Source organism: Chaetodon trifascialis, chromosome 3 (genome assembly GCF_039877785.1).
Source record: "Chaetodon trifascialis isolate fChaTrf1 chromosome 3, fChaTrf1.hap1, whole genome shotgun sequence".
NCBI classification, from domain to species: domain Eukaryota; kingdom Metazoa; phylum Chordata; class Actinopteri; order Chaetodontiformes; family Chaetodontidae; genus Chaetodon; species Chaetodon trifascialis.
In genome coordinates, this window is record NC_092058.1 from 17909270 (window position 1) to 17928465 (window position 19196).

The window sequence follows — 19196 nt, forward strand, 5'->3', positions numbered from 1 at the left end:
AAGACACGTGTAAAGCAATAGCCTTCACAAAAACAGTCATATTCACTCTGAATTTCACTCTGATTCATAAATATAAACCATGTAATCAAGCACCATCTTTCCCTTTACTTCCCCATCACCCCATGTCTTTGTTCCCTCTGTGAAGGCCAGGCAATAGCTTCCTCCATTAAAGCTTTTGCTGCAGTGACGTCAACCTTTTTCCCTGTACTGCAGTGTGTCATATGATGTACATGTTACTATCAGACGCTCTTTGTCGGCTCAGTGCATTAAGGAACCCTGTAACATGTTGTTCAATCATTTTAATTGAGCAGAGAGCAGAACATGATGGTAATATTTTTTTTAGCACACTCAGCAGCAGTGTTTCTATAACCACACCACTCTCTGACCACAGCTCTCCTCCACCTAAACACCTGCTGAAGCCATGTGAAACATTTATGATGTGCTTATAAAGTTGTGGATTGTCACAATGTGGTTTTTTTTTTTGTGTGTGTGTGGGTTTTTTTTTTTGATTATTCTGCTTTATATAGTTATTGGACAGCATTCTTTTGTGTTATGTGTTGCTTTTTTGACTAAATGTTCTGTCTCTGAGATCCATTTACATTTCGCTGTTTTATTTATTCATGCTTTACTTTGAGTTTGAGTAGTTACAAGCTGATGAAGTCTTTCTAAAAATAGAAAACACTCAAACATTAAGTCATTATGGTAGATTATGTGGTAGATGGGTTTTGGGTTGGGTTGATTTGTTTAGTTAAATCTCCATTCATTGATTTTTTTGGCCACTTGGTGGCAGTGCAGCAACTTTATCTTATAAACATAGTAAAAGTGTTGGCACACAGTTGCCTATTTACACATCTTGCCAAAACATTAATATTCATCTGGAGGTATATTTCTGGTCGTCTGATGAACATAAATCCAATATTCATTCTCCTTTTTACCTCAGTTTTGTTCTCCATCAGCTCTTGGGTGAAATGTCTGGTTCTTTAAATCTGTGTCAGTTCATGTACAGCTGGATTTTCTTTCTTTTTTTTCTTTTTTTTGCTTTGTCTGAAAACAACTTCAGTGAGAGTGGTGAGAGTCAAGCAAACCTTCACATTGTGTCTGCCATTGTGCTATATTAATCTTGTGATTTAATAAATGTAGCAAATGTTGCTGTTGATGACTTTCATCTGCTTTAACTGTTCAGGACATAAAATCATGTAAATATCACATACAAATGAAAAGGAAATAAATGGGGAAACGTAATTGTGTTGGTGATAAAGTATCATTTTATTTATTTTGGGGTAGTAAACATATTAATGTTCTGTGATGTAAGTGATTAACATTACAATTACATTGTAAAGAAATTGAACTGAAATGTGTTAAGAGTGATTTTCCAATTTAGTATAAGTGGGACACAAATAAGAGAACAGTTATGGCTTGTATACACTGTTAGTGCCAATTATTAAAAAATAATGTTGGTAAAAATAAATATCACTTTCCTCTACAAATGCTTCAACATTTTTATTTCACTTTGTTTATTACATTTTTGACTCCTTGCTATTTCTACATATCATTGTACACAGGCTGGTTCACTTAACTTGATAGGCCTTTAATTGGTTCAGGTTCAATACATTGACTGGGAGTTCTAATATTGCTATAGTTAAGGCATTATGTGTATAAAGCTGATATTTTAGTGGATGTTGTTGATGTCGGCCGCATGAGCTGATGATATTCACACAATCCTCCCCTGAAGTAATGGACGACTCTCTCCTGGTGACTGTCGGCTCAACAAATTCCACAACAACAAAGGCACTGACGTTACCCCTGAGCCGCCTCCATTACTGTCAACGCTGTCTTCTCTTAGCGGCTGGTACTGCTTGAACCTCCTGTTCACAAACATGAAACAGGTGAGACAGGTGAGGAGGCCCCACCAATGACAAAAATATGTATTTCCCATAAAAATATGAGTTTATATGCCATGAAAAAAGGCCAATATGTCTGTCAACAACAAAGAAAATCTTAAGGAAGTAAAGAAAACTGTAAACAAGAAGGAAGACAGTTGCTTCTGGCTACAGACAAAGATAAGATTTTTGCCAATGTCTCAGTAACACTAGTGACAGAGCTCATTTTGTCCTCAAATCAAATTAGGTTGATAAATTAGGTACTCACCGGTACATCAAACCAACACAACAGACCACACAGGCAAGAACCATAACACCCAGGATTGTGGCCGCAGTTCCGGCTGGGGAACCACCGGAAGCTGAAATTGAAGCATGTGTTATAAATGAGAGAATAACCAATAGATTAAGTACTTCAGTGGCTATTAATTCATTTTTCTTCCACCCACCTACTGTCACACTGACTCTAGCACTTGCCACAGCAAGACTGACATCATTGGTCAAGGAGACGTTGATGCAAAAAACTCCAGAGTCATTGAAGAACTGACGAAGGATCATTTGACAGTCTGGAGAGGGTGTCGCTGCATTACAAACCGTTTCCACCGGTGTGATACAGTCAGCATCCGAAATGACTGTGCAGACCTCACTTGGGAGACTGAATGATGACGATAATGAAGACACAGACACATAGTAACAAGGAGAACAATCAGAATAAGGACAGTTGTTTGAGTTGTGTAATTCTAGACAGAAATAAATCAACAACCATAGCAGCAAGTGTACTAACATAAAGTTGCATGTTAAGTAGATAAATGTCACTGCTCACCTTCCCTGACAGGTAATGGTGACGTCCACAGCATTCTGATCCAACTCAGTCGCCATTGATACAACATTGGACACTTGTACAATCTCTACACTTTCAATACCCTCTGTGGAGAAGAGAGACAGAAGGAGAGATTTTAACCCTAAAATCATACTCCGTCAGTTAAAGAATAACATTATCTGTCGAGGTTTAAACTGCCATAATTACAAGACCTGTATTGACTTACGGATAACATCTACAGAGGTGGCTAAGGAGCCATAACGGTAGACCATGCAGTCAGCTGTCAGCTCTGGTGCTTGTCTTTTAGCCACAACCAGGGCAACCTGTGCTGGATCTGTTTCCACCTCTGCTTGAACTTCACCTTCAGCTGGAACAGCCTCTTCATCAACTCCTGGTTGACAGATTTTTTCATAGTGCTTTAGTTACAAGAGCCATCTTTAGTTACAAGAGCCATCTTGTGTCTGCCTGTTTACAGTAAATACTCACCTGCTGGAGCTGCAGCGGTTGCAACTTCGTTCTCAGTTGCCTGCACTTCTGCCTCAGTATCTGCAGCTGGTGCTGCCTCTTCTACAGTAGTGGTCTCAGTGGCGGCAGGGGCTATGACGTTGTCAGCAGGGGCTTCTGTTACAGCTTGGACAACCTCGACTGTGGCATCAACAGCAGCCGCATCAACAGCGGCAATATTAGCATCAGCAACGGCAGCATCAGCGGCGGCGGCATCAGCGGCGGCGGCATCAGCGGCGGCGGCATCAGCGGCGGCGGCATCAGTGGCAGTGGCATCAGCGGCAGCGGCATCAGCGGCAGCGGCATCAGCGGCAGCAGCATCAGTGGCATCATCATCAGTGGCGGCAGCATCAGCGGCGGCAGCATCAGCGGTGGCAGCATCAGCGGCAGCAGCATCAGCTGCGGCATCAGTGGCAGCAGCATCAGCGGCAGCAGCATCAGCATCAGCGGCCGCAGCATCAGCATCAGCAGCCACAATGGCAGCTTCTCCCTCTGCAGCTACTTCTGCCACAGGAGCAACAGTGACAGTATCAGTGACCTCAGCTGCAGCTTCTTCTCCCTCTGCAACAGGAGCAACTGAAGCAGCAGTGTCAATCACAGGCACATTTTCTTCAGCTGCATCTGTAATCACAGCGGTCTCATCTGCAGCAGCATCTGCCGGCTCTTCAGCTGCAGGTGCAACAGAGGCATCTGTGGCCCCCTCACCTGCTGCTGCTGCCGCTGCTGCATCTGTGTCCTCAGCAGCAACATCTGCTTCTGCAACAGCAGGATCAGCAGGATCTTGTTCCTCTGGGACAACGGCTGCATCAACTCCTGCAGGTGCGACAGAGGCGACCTCTACTACCCCTGTGTCTGTCTCAATGGCTGTTTCTCCATCTTCTGTGTTTGTGACTGCTTCAGCTGGCTGCACAGAAGCAGCGAGTGGAGTGGCATCGGAAGCAGGAACATCTAGAGCAATTGCGTCTCCTCCCTCGGCTGGTGCTGCTGCGGGGGTGGAGGCCATCACAACTACTGCTGGAGCAGCAGAGGCATCAATAGGAACAACTGGAAGAAAAGAAAAAGAAAGAAAGAAAATGAGCAAATCCTAGTTCTGACATCTTATAGGACACAAAAGACATAAAATAAAATAACTAAAATCTCACCAGCAGTGGGGTTTCCACAGCCGTTGGGGATGCTTGCCATGAGGACCACCTGAGGTTTGAAGCTCCCGACGGAGAGGTATGTGTGTGTGACAGTGAGGTCTCTGGAGATCAGAGTACCAGTGCTGTCCCCAAAGTCCCAGCTGAAGCTGATGTCTGCGTTTTTGAGATACTGGCTGGGATCATGGAGCGCAACGCTAAAAGCAATGGCTCGGTTCTGGATGAAGTTCTGGTCGTCCTGGTTTACATCATTGACTTGGCTGAGTGATACAGTGAAGGGAACCTGGTCTGATGATGGAGCAAAAGATGGAGAGCTCTTAATGATGAGGATGTTAAAGAAATGCAAACAGTGCAGAATGATTTTCCTCAAGTTAGTCTAGAAATGATTTAATAGGTCACCTGTGATGGCGAAGACTGTGGAGGCGTAACCGAGAGGGATGAACTTGTCTTTGCCACGGCAGTGATAGATGACGACCTCCATGTTGTAGGAGCCCAGGGGGATGTTGTCTGTTCCAATAGAGAGGGAGGAGGACGGTCCATCTGCCACCTGCCAGTAACGCCCTTCAATAGAGCAACATTGTGATTACTTAGAGTGGTCTGCTAATAACAGCTAAAATCACTTCATTCACACATTCTGGAGAAACTCCAGGTGTCATCAGTGTGAGTTAATGTAATGGCCTGCGTCTGATGTGTTGTGGAAGACAAGCAGCACTAGAATAAAGTGGAGCAGATTTTTATTTTAAAAAGGCTGGGAAGAAAGTTTCCACTGTGAAATTTGCCACAGCTCAGCTTCTTCTTAGATGGTTGGTTGCTCTGCTATTGTGCTCATCTTCATGACTACTTCACCGAAACAGGTAATTAATATCTAAAATAAAAATGCTCAACGGCTATTGTGCTAATAAAACTATTATAGTTTAATTTAAATTTCCAGTGTGTTGGATTTATCGAGTGGTGAGGTTTCAGATTGCAACCAACTTAATGACCTTTGCCTCACCCCACCCGACGGTGGCCGCTAAATATGTGAAAAAGGCAAAAGGCACTCTCTAGAGCGAGTGTTTGTTTTGTCCATTCTGGGCTATTGTAGAAACAAGGCAGTGCAGCATGGCCTGTTCTCTCCATAGATATAAAGAGCTTCTTTTAAGGTAACTAAAACACAACAATTCTTATTTTCAGGTGATTATACACCAATGAATTCATGTAATTATGAATGTAAAATCGGGCTGCACGGTGGCGCAGCAGGTAGTGCAAGCAGCAAGAAGGTCGCCGGTTCAATTCCCAGGCCTTTCTGTGTGAAGTTTGCATGTTCTTCACGTGCATGCGTGGGTTCTCTCTGGGTACTCTGGCTTCCTCCTCATGAGCTCATGCTCATGCTCAAGTTAATTGGTGACTCTAAATTGCCCCTAGGTGTGAGCGTGAGTGTGAATGGTTGTTTGTGTATATATGTTGCCCTGTGATCGGCTGGCGACCGGTCCAGGGTGTACCCCGCCTCCCGCCCGTTGACAGCTGAGACAGGTTCGAGATAGGCCGCGACCCCGAAAGGGATAAGTGGCATAGAAAATGGATGGATGAATGTAAAATCCCATTTCTGCCAATTGATCCCCCTACATCAACACACTGGACCTTTAATCCACATGATGGTGATTATTCACTGAACAAGAATTCACAGCACAATTTAAGTGAAACGTGTATTTTCTGCTACAGTGTCTTCAGAGGTGAAAGTCATGAGAATTTCTCATGAGAAATATAAAATGTCAGAGACAAAAGATCAGAGACAAGTTGTTCACTGAAAGGCTTTCTTTGTTGATTGGGCCTGGGGCACATGCTGAGCTTTAACTCCTGGCTGGAGGAGAAACTTCTCCTCTATTCTTTTACAGCTTTATGGTCTGTTCTTTGTCTTGATGAAGGCGTGTGTGTGTGTGTGTGTGTGTGTGTGTGTGTGTGTGTGTGTGTGTGTGTGTGTGTGTGTGTGTGTGTGTGTGTGTGTGCGTGTGTGTGTTAATGTAATGTAGTGACAGCTGCATTTTACCCCATGTCTTCCACACAAACACATAGCGTGGTTTCTTATCCTGGCTCCTGTTGAACGGCGTGCCATCAGGGAAGACTCCGGTCCTCTCGGTGTCCTGGTCGGGATACACAGGCTGACCCTCCTGATACTGTTGTCCTGGAGGAGAGGCCATAGATCGTGCATCAATAGCAACAACATACACGAGATCATTTAAACTATAACTCTGCATATGAGGCATTGTCCTATCAGAATGAAAACAGCACAATTTCAAAATCACTTTGATTCATTCATTATGAAGAGTTGTTGGTTTTTCAACTGGTAATTAACAGACAGATTTGTCCCTTTTCATAATCATCCATAAATTAAGTAATGAAAAAAAGTTTTTGAAAAGTGTCTGCATGTTACTCTTTATTTCTTTAGAAAACACTGCGTCAACTATTCATCTGTGACATGAAGATCATTTTATTTTTTGATAAAATGATCAGCGATCTGCTTACTACTGCTTGTGGTTTTCAGTGCAAAAAATATGGTTGCATATTAACCTGGAGTCCCTGCCCTCCACATTGTTATTGGATACTATATATGTATGTATGTGTGTGTATGTGTGTGTGTGTGCGTATACACATATACTGTTAGTGGAAAGCTTGTCTTACCATTGATGGTGCAGTTTTGTGACCAGACCACCTGCCCATCAGAGAGCACTGTCTGATTAGGTGGGAAATTAAGATTAATAGAGAAGGTTGCTCTTGCTCCAGTCAGGGTGGGAGCATCACTTTTCAAATCAAAAGTAACTTCACCACCTGGAAAGCAGATTACACGCAGTTTAACGTCTTCAGATTGACTGGCGGAACATTCTGTAACATTTCTGTTTTTAGAAACGGAGGAATGAGGCTCACCAGACCAACAGTTCCTGAACCTCTGGTCTCCGTCTTTCCACACCGGATACATCCGTGAGTTCCATGAGCGGTAACGTGTGAACTGACTTCTCGGCTCTGGAAGAAACATTACAAACTCTTCAGGAAAAGAAGCCACATCAAGCAGCTCATGTTATTCTCCCAACTATCATCAACGACCAACACAATCAAGAGTTTCCACAGAATCCTCGCTTGTGAGTGGCTGAGCTTTTCCAGGATGAACCTTTCATACCCAATCATGATCCTATCACCTGTTACCAATGAACCTGTTTACCTGTGGAATGTTCCAAACAGCTGTTTGATTAGCAAATTATCTGGGTTTTTTGTGTTTTTTCATAGTGTTCCAACTTTTTTGGTAATTTTGTTTGTGCCATAATAAGTGTGGACATACCTCTGATTCCATATTTTATTTACAGTTTTTTTTTTTTTTTTTAAAGAGATTCTACATAATAATCAGTCAGGTTTTGAACATAATGATGAGATACTTATGTGAATCAGAGCAGGTTTTTGTTGTTGGTGTTGAGGAGGGGAGAGGAGTCTTGGGGTCCTTGGCGGTGGGAGTCACACGACCTGCAATCCCCCTCAATCCCTTTCATGTGACTCTCAGCTGAGCAGCAGCATCAGTAATCCCAGTGAGAGGAATGAGGGCTCCCAGACGGCTCACTGGGTTTTCTCTCAGCCAGTGAGGTGTGTGTGTGTGTGTGTGTGTGTGTGTGTGTGTGTGTGTGTGTGTGTGTGTGTGTGTGTGTGTGTGTGTGTGTGTGTGTGTGTGTGTGTGTAAATGTTATTTCATGAAATCTGTTCACAATAATATGACGGATTATTTTCAAGATTGTGAAGGACATCAATCTGAATTAAAGCACACACCTTGGAAAATATTTGAGCCTGCAGTCATGAATGAAAAGCTGCATAAAAAAGAAGCGTAAAACTCGCATGTCACAGTTTGTAGATCTCCCCTGTTTAACAGAGTGGGAGTGTGTTAGCATGAAATAAGTGTGAAATCACAGATCAATCCATGTGCTGTTCAATTTGTAGTCAAAACAAAGAAAGACTAACACATAGTTTCAGAAATATGCTTGTAATCAGTGGAAAAGCAGAAAAATTTTGATTTACATTAGTTACAAAAGTTAAAATGAATCACTTCTCATGTTGCTAAACTGTGTTTGCATAAAGGCCTTACGTCTCACACAATAAAAACTCAATCTTAACTAAAGACTGAGCTTCTGAACTTTATTTTTCTTAAACTAAAGAGAAGAGTTGCAATTCTACTTTATCCCTTTGCAGCTTCTCTCGCTTCAGATGGTTTGTGTCAAAGGAGATAGAAAACACAGCCTGCTGTATGTTTCACTGAGACAAAAAAGTCTTTGAAACAAGTTGTTGTCTGATGGAAAAAAGCATACACTGAGAGGTTTTTAATTGCAGAACTGTGACCATTACATATAAAACCATATATTTATTCTTGTAGTACTGAATAAAAGAATGTAGAACATTCATCTGTCATCATCTTGTCAGAAAATTCACCTGCAGCTCAACTGATAGGAAAAACAACCATGAAACCACATGCCTGACTGAACCTTGTCGCTGGTCTACTCACTTATCGCAGTGGCAGATGTAAAAGCCAAAACCAGCAGCGCCAGTGTCAGAGTCGCCATCCTGTATTTGGTTGTGTGTCCTCTCTCTCAGCCCCGATCCTCACCCAGCAGTCCTGAACCCCAACACCACTCCCAGAGAGACTTAACAAATGTCTCCTCACTCTCTTTAAGAGGGCCTTGGACCTGAATTACCATAAAGTTTCTTCTCACCTCTGACATCACTCGGAGTCTGCAAACCGGCACCACCCCCTCTGAAACTGTAAGAGCACATATGAGCTGTTTTGTTCACTATTGTTGTGTTTTACAGGAAATGTTGTGTTGATGAATAACTTTTGACATTGCTTCTGCTATTTTATGAGATTTTATTTTCTCACCAGAGCTAACAGTGATTTTCCTTCATGTGTGCTGTGAGTTTTTTACTGTGTGCTCAGGGAACTTCAGTGAATGCAGAAAAAGACTTCAAAAGATGAATATGGTGCTAGTAAATAATTCAAATGAACACAAACGCAGACATCCCTCAAGCAGACAACATTTTTCTAAGTGCATTATTGGAAAAATCAATGGCTGCCTCCTGCACAGTGTAAATGAAAATGTTGTACGTGCTGCCTGCTTTAGAGCGCTGAGAACTGTGAGCAGAGCTCGGGTCATGCCTTCTCTTGACGTATGACCTTAGAGCTATGTGTGCGCGGGCGTCATAAGATGAGTGTGTGGACGGCAAGTCAATAGCATCCTTTCATTTCCTCAGCCATTCCCCCGGATCCTGATGTCCTCCTCAGGCTGCTGCAGCTTGAAGAATCCACGCTCGCAGCAACGCAGACACACCCCTGCTCAGTTTATGAGACATATGTGAAGCGAAGCGCTGCTGCACTTCCTGATTTCATGCGTTCTTTGTTCTTTATTTCTAACATTATTTTATTTGTTTTATTATGTATTTCCTTATTTTCCATTGATTTTCTATCTGTGTTTTTGAGCTGCATTCATCATCATCATCATCATCATCATCATCATCATCATCATCATCATCATCATCATCCTTCATAGGCCAAACTTTCAGTCAGATGACAACAGGAAGGCAGTTAAATGAATGAGCTCGTTGATTGTGGAAGTCATTAAAAAAACCTCACATTATTGGATGTAAAGACTTTGTATCAGTTCCCACAACTGTTTCTTTCTTATTCTGTGTTTTCTCAGCAAATACGAGTCACATCTAACCTAATGAAGCTTCCCACATTTAGCATCTCCAAGTAACGCAAGGCAAATGACATCAATAAATCCTGAAACAAGATATCGCTGATACATCGCTATGAATTATTTATGTTATTTGGCTTGCCATTGTTCATGTTCTGTGAAGCTGGAAAATACAAAAGCAAAGATTGAATTAAATATTTATTTAAAAAAAAAAAACAGTAGGGGATCTACCCCACAATTGCTCTATAATAAAGCAGAATGATGTTTACTGATCTTTACTGCTTTTGTTAAAAATGGACATGTTTATAGTTACACTTCATTTCAGCCTAAAACTTAGCATAATATGAAGGCACTTGCTACAAAAGAGGCTAGACTGAGCGCTGTTGGTCAGCAAGTTCACTCAAATACTATATCCATCACTTAATATCCAAATATTTAAAATGTGGATCATAAAATGGCTCTGAAGAAAAACACCATACAAGCTAAAAAAGGTGAGGAAAATAAAAAGTGGATGGGTTCATCATAGCTTCATCATTTCTCACCTTTTATTTCCATATTAACAGTTTTTTAATAAATAACTTGTTTTTGTTTCTCTTTAGGCTTTGCTCTCTTCATTTTGCAAACAGCTGAGCAATTAAAACAAAATCAATAGTAAGTTGAGAAAACATAGAAAGTTAGATAGAGAATAGGTTAGAACGCAATAGGAAATGTCTTGGCTGTTAAGACAGAGACAGCGTGAGCCCAGCTATGCAGCGAGTGACTGCTGGTTTTCCCGGTGACGTCTCATGCCTGTGAGGCTGCTCAGGCTGCACTGCATGTGACCCCTCATGTGCTAACAGCACAGTTCAGGAGGTAATAAATCCTTCCCACAGAGCACCTGACTTAACATACCACAAATAGTCAACCGTTAGCGTCTTTCCTCATTAGACTCCACTGTCTCATTTCTTAACAACGCTGTTCCTAAGGTTTGGGGAATTTCTGGAATTAACATAGAATTTGGAGAGTTGCATTTCACACAGAGGAAATGGTAGAAAAAATGGGAATTTTGCAGCTGCTCACTTTCCAGGAATATTTTTTGGTCTTATGGAACGAAGAAAATATGAAAAGTAATGGAAGTGCGTGGAATTTGACATCAGGGTCACAGTTATGCTTGGATACCTTAAAAATGATAAAGGACCACACAAACACACAACCTGTACCTCACCTGCAGTCGCACACACATGAACAAGCTTTCAGTATTCAAACACTAGCTCACAGAAAATGAGAACTGAGTTTTATTATTGGTCAAATACCAAATCAATAAGGCCATCTGGTGTGACAAGATCAGAGCAGACAGGCAAATCAGCTCATGAATACAGCAATGCAGCACAGGGCTACGTAAACAAGACTCACCTAAATTTGCCTTCTGCAAACACAAAACAAAACTTTTGTACGTGACTTTCATCAGGGTGCATTTCTGGTGCTGTAAATCCTCTAAAAGGGCACCAGTTTCTCAATTAATGATGTTCACACAGATTATTATTAGTAACCAACAGTTTTACATGTGTAATAGCAGCCAGAAACAACAGTGATGGGCATCACTTTCAGAAACATTCATCAAAATTATACTAAACAATCACATAGCCCACACTGGCATACAGATATAACAGCATTTTAGCCCATACTCATTGTTTTATCTAACATACTGTACAATAATCACGATCAAATAAGAAACCATTTCTTTGTGGTGGACAGACACTTAACATTTAAATCTGCTAGGTGGAAACATGGCAAGCCTCTGGGCTTTGATCACGTGTCGTACTGGTACAGTATGAATGCTTCCATGTCCACACAGACTAACACAGGTAGTTTCTTCATGCATTAATGCAGGACACCCAGTGCCTCATGACCAATCTTGCTTCATATTTCAGATTAACGTAGACAGTTTTCACAGCAGACATTTTGACTTGTCAGAGCAGAAAAATTACAGATGTGACTAACATTAATAGTTATTATGATCATGACATGTATGTCCTTTATCAGACATGACAGAAATGTTAAAGCTGTTGTTTATGTGGTTAAGATACAAACCATACATCTACAATGTCCTCATCTTAATTCCAACTGGGGTCCTTTGTTGCACGTTGCACAGGGAGGTTAGTATGAGGCCCAGCAGCTCCAGGGTCTCGTCACTGGTTAATCCATGGCCCTGGACCAAACACAAAGCCAATGCAAAGGGCACACACTTGATCAGAGGGAAACATGTGATGTGAAACTTAAGTTGAAAAGATCTTTTTCACAGTGATCATTTTAACATTTCAGACACAGGTGTGACGAAAACACTGATAACTGCTGCAACGTGTTACAATAATTGGTGAAACTAAGTCATCATTAATGTTATTAGTTCCACTTGATTGTTCCCTGCTATGACAAGTCAAAATGTAGGAAAAAATCCTGTTTATTAAAGACTAATAATGAATCAGGACTTCACAACAGACTTTCTTCCCCCCCGGCTTGATTCCAGCTTGAGGTATATGATAGAAATATGGTGGAAACTATTTGCTCTCAACCAGTGAGGGACAGCACAGCTGCACGTACTGCCACAAGAGGGAGCAACTGTGTTTCTCCTTCAATCTGTCCTGTTCAGTACACTGAGGGGCCATTTACTTCATTATTTGACATTTACCAACAACCAACCAACCAACATCTACCTACCTCATGCATTTTAGAATAATGTATATTATATTTCTAGATTATAATTATGAATAATTAATTAATGCATTAATATGTACATCACTTCAGTGTTGCAGCTGGAAAGCTGACCCAGAAATCAATCAAGCCTTATCTTAACCTATGAATAATGCATAATATATTTGTTTTCATTTTATTAGATTTTGCATTATTAATCTGAGTCAGAGTCTGCAAAGTAATTTATAATTAAAGATATTTAATAAATGTAACAGAGAAAAGGTACAACATTTCCATTTGAAATGTATAAAGTATCAGAAAATGGAAAAACTCAAATAAAGTACAAATCAAAATTGTACTCAGTGGCTGAGAAAATAAATGTTCTTATTAACTTTTCCACCTTTACAACTGCTAACTTTTTTTGTCACGCTGCTGCTTCCGCCTCAGACGTTGAATACGTAAAGCGTCATTGCGTCTCACCATGTGACCTGGAGATGTGTTTGTTGGATTATCTTTTCTTATCCCGATACAACAAGACTTTATCTCTCGATTTGCACCCACTGACATTGAAACCACGAATTTAAAGTCAACGCGCAGACTTTTTAAAAAGACATTTTCTTACTTCTTAGCACCAGTCACCTACACAGCCGTTCCCTTGGCGGAATGCTTTTTAGGGGCCAACTCGGCAAACTTTGAATTACCACCCGGCTGCCGTGCTCGGTGTGTCTTGAACACAAAAACTAACGCTCCCAGGGTAACGCGGGAAACGCTGCTGTGTTGGTTCAGTGTTTTCCACAGAGGAGCGCCCGCCACGCTAATCCACATATCAACGGATATTATCATTATTAAGGCCAACAAATGACCTGATGCCACAGTGTTTTGCTGTTTTGAACTGAGACAGTTTATCCTCCGAAGGACCGCTGCCCCCTGGCTGTAGTTTACCGGACCGTCTGAACTGGGCCAGCGGAGCAGTTAATTATATGTCGGTCTGCGCGCTGCTCGTTAACGTTTGTCTGTGTAGCCACCGAGCAGCTAGCTCACACACAAAGAGGGCAGTCTTGCTAACTCGCTAAACAACCAACAAACCTGCGGTTACTTTCTTCTTCTTCGTCCTTAAAGAATGGATACGTTTCAGAAGGTGGAAAAGATAGGAGAAGGGACGTATGGAGTGGTGTACAAAGCCAAGAACAAAGTAACCGGAGAAACTGTTGCTCTCAAGAAAATCAGGCTCGAGACGTAAGTGGAGATCAGATTGTTGTTTGTTATCATCCGGACTCAGCGGGAGGCCGAGCTAACGCTGCCGGTGCTAACTGTCTTTGCTTCAGGTGTGATTGAACTGTCTGAGCCTCCCTCGGGCTCCTCCAGGGTGTGACAGCTAAATGCTGTTTGCACACAGCTCGCGTTAGTTTGCGGCGCTTCCTCCCATCAGTCCTGCACTGTTTGACAGAAATACATAGAAATACTGTGGTGAGAGTGTTTTTCTTTACCTGCAGGTTTAAAACTGCAATCTCAGCTACTTTTACACACTAACGTTACTCATATGATCCTTGCACATATAAGCTCTTATATTTGACATTTGATAACTGCATGTTGTAAGAAAGATCCCACAATCTATGGTAGGTGTGTTTGTAGTGGTTTGCAGCCTGGTGGTCAGGGGTCCCAAGATCTATCTGAGGGGCCACAGTATGATTAAGAAATACTTTCTGTCTTACCATTACTGAAAACATTTTCTGACTTTGAAATGTAGTTTTTTTTTCCTTGTGAAAGTTTTTCTGTTGCCCATCTCTAAAAATCCTCCCAGTCGCACAGCCTGGAAAGCAAACATTATGTTGTGGTTGGACTGCTCTGAGCTTCTGAAGACATCACTGGACATGATGGATCCTTTAATTGATATTGGTTATTGCCTAAAAGCAGCTTCCTAGGTGATACATTTCATTGTTGATTAATCTGTTGGTTATTTTCTCCATTAATTGATGAGTTATTTGTTCTATGAAAATGGTGAAAAATGTTGATCAGCGTTTCCCAAAGCCCAAGATGACGTCCTCAAATGTCTTGTTTTGTCTATAAATAAAGATGTTCAGTTTACTATCATAGAGGAGCCTCAACCCCCAAAATATTCACATTTAAGAAGTTAAAATCAGAGAGTTTTCAACTAAGATATTTGGTGATAAATCGAATACTTGACAGATAATCGATTAATCGTTGCAGCTGTGCTCACGTGCATTGTGGGAAAAAAAACATGCATACTTTGTGTCGGCATACAATCAAAATCATTTATTGTTATTTATTTATAAAATTTTCATTTGCTGCAATGTTGTGCCCAGAAGTATCGCTGGTGACTTTGTTTATCGAGTGTTTTCTGACCTTTGTGTCAGTCCAAAGGAAGAAAAGGCATTGCTGTGCTTTTGTTGGCTGATATGTTCGCTGCGCTGGCGGTGATGTATTTATAGACCTGCTGGTCATCGTTCCCCAGTGGACGTCTCTCAAGAGTTTCAAGTTACTTTTGTTGTGAATGCTTTGGCTGTTTGTCCTCTGAAGACATACAAAAGATAAACTGACTTTGAAAATCACAGTGAAAGCAGCAAATGTTACAAAATCATTAACCAGGCAGAAGAAAATGAAAAAAACACGATTATAACCTGCAAGTGATTAATGCACCGTGTTCTTCATACAGGGAAACAGAGGGTGTACCGAGCACTGCCATCCGAGAGATTTCACTTCTCAAAGAACTCAGTCACGCAAATATTGTCAAGTAAGTTCCTTAAGTCGCACCTTTGAGCTAAATCCTGCTTCCAAGCTTCTCATGTCGCTTGTTTCTGTGAGTTTTTAAGGCAGCCTGCCTGTTAACTTGTTTCAGATTGCGGGACGTCATCCACACCGAGAACAAGCTCTACCTTGTTTTTGAGTTCCTTCATCAGGACCTAAAAAAGTTCATGGACTCCTCCTCTGTCACCGGTATCCCGCTGCCTCTGGTGAAGGTGAAGCTCTGCTAGATTTATAAAACAAATCTGTCTCGATCTGGAATAATCACAAATAGATGAACTCTGGATTTCTGAGTTGACTCACCAAGGCACATGTTGTTTTTGTGTTTGTAGAGTTATCTTTTCCAGCTGCTGCAAGGCCTGGCCTTCTGCCACTCTCACAGGGTTCTTCATCGAGACCTGAAGCCCCAGAACCTCCTCATCAACGCCCAGGGGGAGATCAAGCTCGCCGACTTCGGCCTGGCAAGAGCCTTCGGGGTGCCAGTTCGCACATACACACACGAGGTAACGTGGACGGCCGCCACATTCATCCGTGTCAGCAGGCCTCTGGAGAAAAATACCGCGTTATATGATTTGAAGTGCACTCCAGCGTTCTTCCTCTAAGGAAATCGAGTGCTCTGGTGTAGTTAACATTTGCTAACCGTAGAAATATCTCAGGTTACTCAAGTTTGTTTGTATTTCTGGGGCTGTGTGTTATTAAACAAAGCTGTTTCAGAAGGATTTTGTTGATACTTAAGTAATTTTTCCCTGAAGAATTGTATTTTTCTAATGAAAAGCTTGCTTCTGTGCTTTTTTCGTAGGTGGTCACACTTTGGTACAGAGCACCAGAAATTCTCCTGGGCTGTAAATACTACTCCACCCCTGTCGACATCTGGAGTCTGGGGTGCATCTTTGCTGAAATGGTAATGTGTATTTTTTGTGCCATCGCCAGTTTGCACCCCTGATAAGCTCCACTGCACGCAACACACAGTGCATCAAATATAACATCGAACCAGCAGACTGACCTCCCTGTCCAATGTCGCACAGATCACCAGGAGGGCCTTATTCCCCGGAGACTCCGAGATCGATCAGTTGTTCCGAATCTTCCGCACTTTGGGCACGCCTGATGAGACCGTCTGGCCAGGAGTGACGTCAATGCCCGACTACAAACCGTCTTTCCCTAAGTGGGCCCGGCAGGATTTATCCAAAGTGGTGCCTCTTCTTGATGAGGACGGACGAGAACTGCTCGGAGTGAGAACATTTGTCTTTCATTCATTTAGCATGAATTACCTCTGTCTCATTATGTTTGTCTGCATGTTATTGGCAAAAAAACAATAAAGTTTTCTTATGTGTTGAAAAGGCCACAGAGTCAAGGAACAAGTGATTCATCTTAGTGTGGATCTATTTAACATATTCTGTTGAATTACTGTATTTAAATGAAACTAAATCAGACACACATGTCCCGTGAAGCAGCAGATTGATCTAATGTGAGAGTACTCGTTCCACATTGTTTGACTGTGTTTCTCCACTTCTGGCTTTGCTTTTGCAGGGATTGCTGAATTATGATCCAGACAAAAGGTTGTCTGCCAAAAACGCCCTTGTACACAGATTCTTCCGCGACGTCACCATGCCAGTTCCTCACCTGCGACTTTGAGTCCAGCAGCATATCAGGCCGTTTTAATGCAAACAGTGTCGAAGCAATAAGGACCTCCTCACCTCTCTTCATATCTGCGAGTGGACTGGGCAGAAAAAAGTGGACATTACAGGATACATTGGATCCTTTATTGGATGTTTGTTAATACCTAAAACCAGCTTTCTAGACCATAGATGTCCCGAGGGTTCTGCTGATTTTTCAGCCGTCGTGTTCTAATAGTTCTGAATGTTTAACTGTAATTTTCAATATCGTTATTTTGCATATTTATGTGCAGCTGCCATATTTGATGTAAATGTTATTTTTGATTGGGAGGTCAGACACATTTTAGTTATCTACCATTAAATTTCCCAATTGAGAGATATGTTGGCTTTTGGATGTCCAAATTCAAATAGTCTAGTAGTTCGAATTAAGTAAGTTTGTGGGATAGTGCAAATAACAGATGTCGTGCTTTGCGAGGCTGAGCAGCAGCTGAGTGAAAGATGTGGTGATGGCTCTCGGCACAAGTTGTCATAACACTCGTCGTCAGCTGATGTGAAACAGTTGATGCTAAAAGATCAAGATTGCAGTTTTGTTCTTTCAGGGCGATTTTCTTGCAGTTGATTTCAACATTTGGCTGTAAAGTGTCTTGAAGTGATTTGAGAGCAGCACTTCTTGGTTGGTGAACAGAAAAGTGAAGTATTGTCAGGATTACTCAGCAGACTGAAGTTCTCAGCTTTGTACAGACAGAAATACAAATGTTCTCTGTTGTAATTCAGATTTTACAGAATTGATTGTGCTGTTGCATCTTTCTTACTCTTGATTTTATTCAGACTTCATGAAGTGTTTTTTATGGATATTGTTTATTTACGGTTTGAAAAAAATAAACTTGTTTAAATAACTTACCGTTTGTTCATGTGAGGATCATTTTGGTCTCGAGTCTGAGCAACAGCCACTTCGTTTCAGGGCACATCAGAGTGAACGTGTTCAACAGATCCTGAGCCAAGTGAAGCAATTAAGGCCAAAAAGTTTCCAAGACGCAAGTACCAGAGTCAACGATGTCTCACACTGTTAAATCCAATTACTGTTACGTTTCACTAATCTTTGGTGAGATGAACACAGCCCACCTCTACAGGTTGCACCTTGTCAAACATGTTAACAAGCCCATGAGAGATGGTTTTGGTAGCCTGTTTGTAAAGCAGGTGGTGAAATCTCTATTATGGCCACTTTATTATGGCAGGAAACAAGTCAAAATATGCAAAGAAACACGCCGGCTTGAAGATTAAAAAGGCAGGAAGAAAAGACAAAGTGCAAGTGATATTCTGAGTATTCAAGTATATAAAACCCTGATTCCTTAAAAGCTCTGACACTGTAAAACATTAAATAGAAACATAAATCTTTTGCAAACAAGCTGTTTACAGAGCAATTTTATGAAGTCTTCATGAGCCCGTGTAGTAACATCCTTTATACAAAGTGGTGAACCTCCATCCCCACCTCCTCAATCATGACACTATCACCTGTTACCAATGAACCTGTTCACCTGTGGAACGTTCCAAACAGGTGTTTTTGGAGCGTTCCACATCTTTCCCAGTCTTCAGTCGCTCCTGTCCCAACATGTTTGAAAGGTGTTGCTGCATCAAATCCAGAATAAGCAGATATTTACAGAAATCAATGAAGATGATGAGGTGAAATATTAAAGATATTGAATATATGTCAAAAATGATAAGCAAGTTATCACATTTGGAATCAAGGTTGCATTAAAATTAGATAATGAACTCATATAAGGTAAAATCACATTCAAAACTCATGAAATAAAACATTTGAAAGTTTGAACTATGCATCTTGCAGTGCTGTCTACCAGTGTCTTTTTTTAATGCTGCCACTGGGGGCGCCAAAGTCTAAAATTTTTCACTTTTACACATGCCAGCTTTAATGAGTTTGTACACAGAAAAAGACAGACTCCTCGTTAACAGGTGTAGTTTATTTCATAATGAACAATAAGTAGAGGCAGAGTAGGAACAGATGATTGTGGAGAAATGAGCAGATTAAATGCAAACAATAAGAAATGGACATGTCATATTCATGTAGAAATTACTAGACAATTGCATTATATGAGATG

At 41.4% G+C, this 19196-nt stretch overlaps 2 protein-coding genes across 2 annotated transcripts; one reads left to right on the plus strand and one right to left on the minus strand.

Moving 5' to 3' along the window:
• Positions 1 to 1242: 1242 nt before the first annotated feature.
• On the minus strand, positions 1243 to 8996 carry pmela (premelanosome protein a). Its single transcript, XM_070958854.1, has 13 exons — positions 8854 to 8996; positions 7242 to 7337; positions 6999 to 7145; positions 6367 to 6501; positions 4740 to 4901; positions 4344 to 4628; positions 3679 to 4245; positions 3184 to 3375; positions 2924 to 3085; positions 2701 to 2803; positions 2327 to 2532; positions 2149 to 2239; positions 1243 to 1865 (listed from the first exon to the last, which is right to left on the minus strand). The coding sequence occupies exons 1-13, from the start codon at positions 8909 to 8911 to the stop codon at positions 1712 to 1714; spliced, it is 2358 nt and encodes a 785-aa protein (XP_070814955.1). The 5' UTR covers positions 8912 to 8996; the 3' UTR covers positions 1243 to 1711.
• Positions 8997 to 13467: 4471 nt separating this feature from the next.
• On the plus strand, positions 13468 to 17983 carry cdk2 (cyclin dependent kinase 2). Its single transcript, XM_070959614.1, has 7 exons — positions 13468 to 13942; positions 15381 to 15458; positions 15564 to 15684; positions 15802 to 15972; positions 16269 to 16370; positions 16495 to 16698; positions 16997 to 17983. Exons 1-7 carry the CDS (start codon positions 13827 to 13829, stop codon positions 17099 to 17101), a joined length of 897 nt encoding a protein of 298 aa, XP_070815715.1. The 5' UTR covers positions 13468 to 13826; the 3' UTR covers positions 17102 to 17983.
• The last annotated feature ends 1213 nt before the right edge of the window (positions 17984 to 19196 follow it).

Bases quoted from the DNA above. Each gene is read 5' to 3' on its own strand.
- pmela (XM_070958854.1), bottom strand. From the start codon at position 8,911: ATGGCGACTCTGACACTGGCGCTGCTGGTTTTGGCTTTTACATCTGCC. The intron at 4,902-6,366 runs GTAAAATGCAGC...GCTCTATTGAAG, and splicing joins GTTTGTGTGGAAGACATGGG to GGCGTTACTGGCAGGTGGCA. The intron at 3,086-3,183 runs GTGAGTATTTAC...GTCAACCAGGAG, and splicing joins AACCGCTGCAGCTCCAGCAG to TTGATGAAGAGGCTGTTCCA.
- cdk2 (XM_070959614.1), top strand. From the start codon at position 13,827: ATGGATACGTTTCAGAAGGTGGAAAAGATAGGAGAAGGGACGTATGGA. The intron at 15,685-15,801 runs GTGAAGCTCTGC...TTGTGTTTGTAG, and splicing joins TCCCGCTGCCTCTGGTGAAG to AGTTATCTTTTCCAGCTGCT. The intron at 16,699-16,996 runs GTGAGAACATTT...TTGCTTTTGCAG, and splicing joins ACGGACGAGAACTGCTCGGA to GGATTGCTGAATTATGATCC.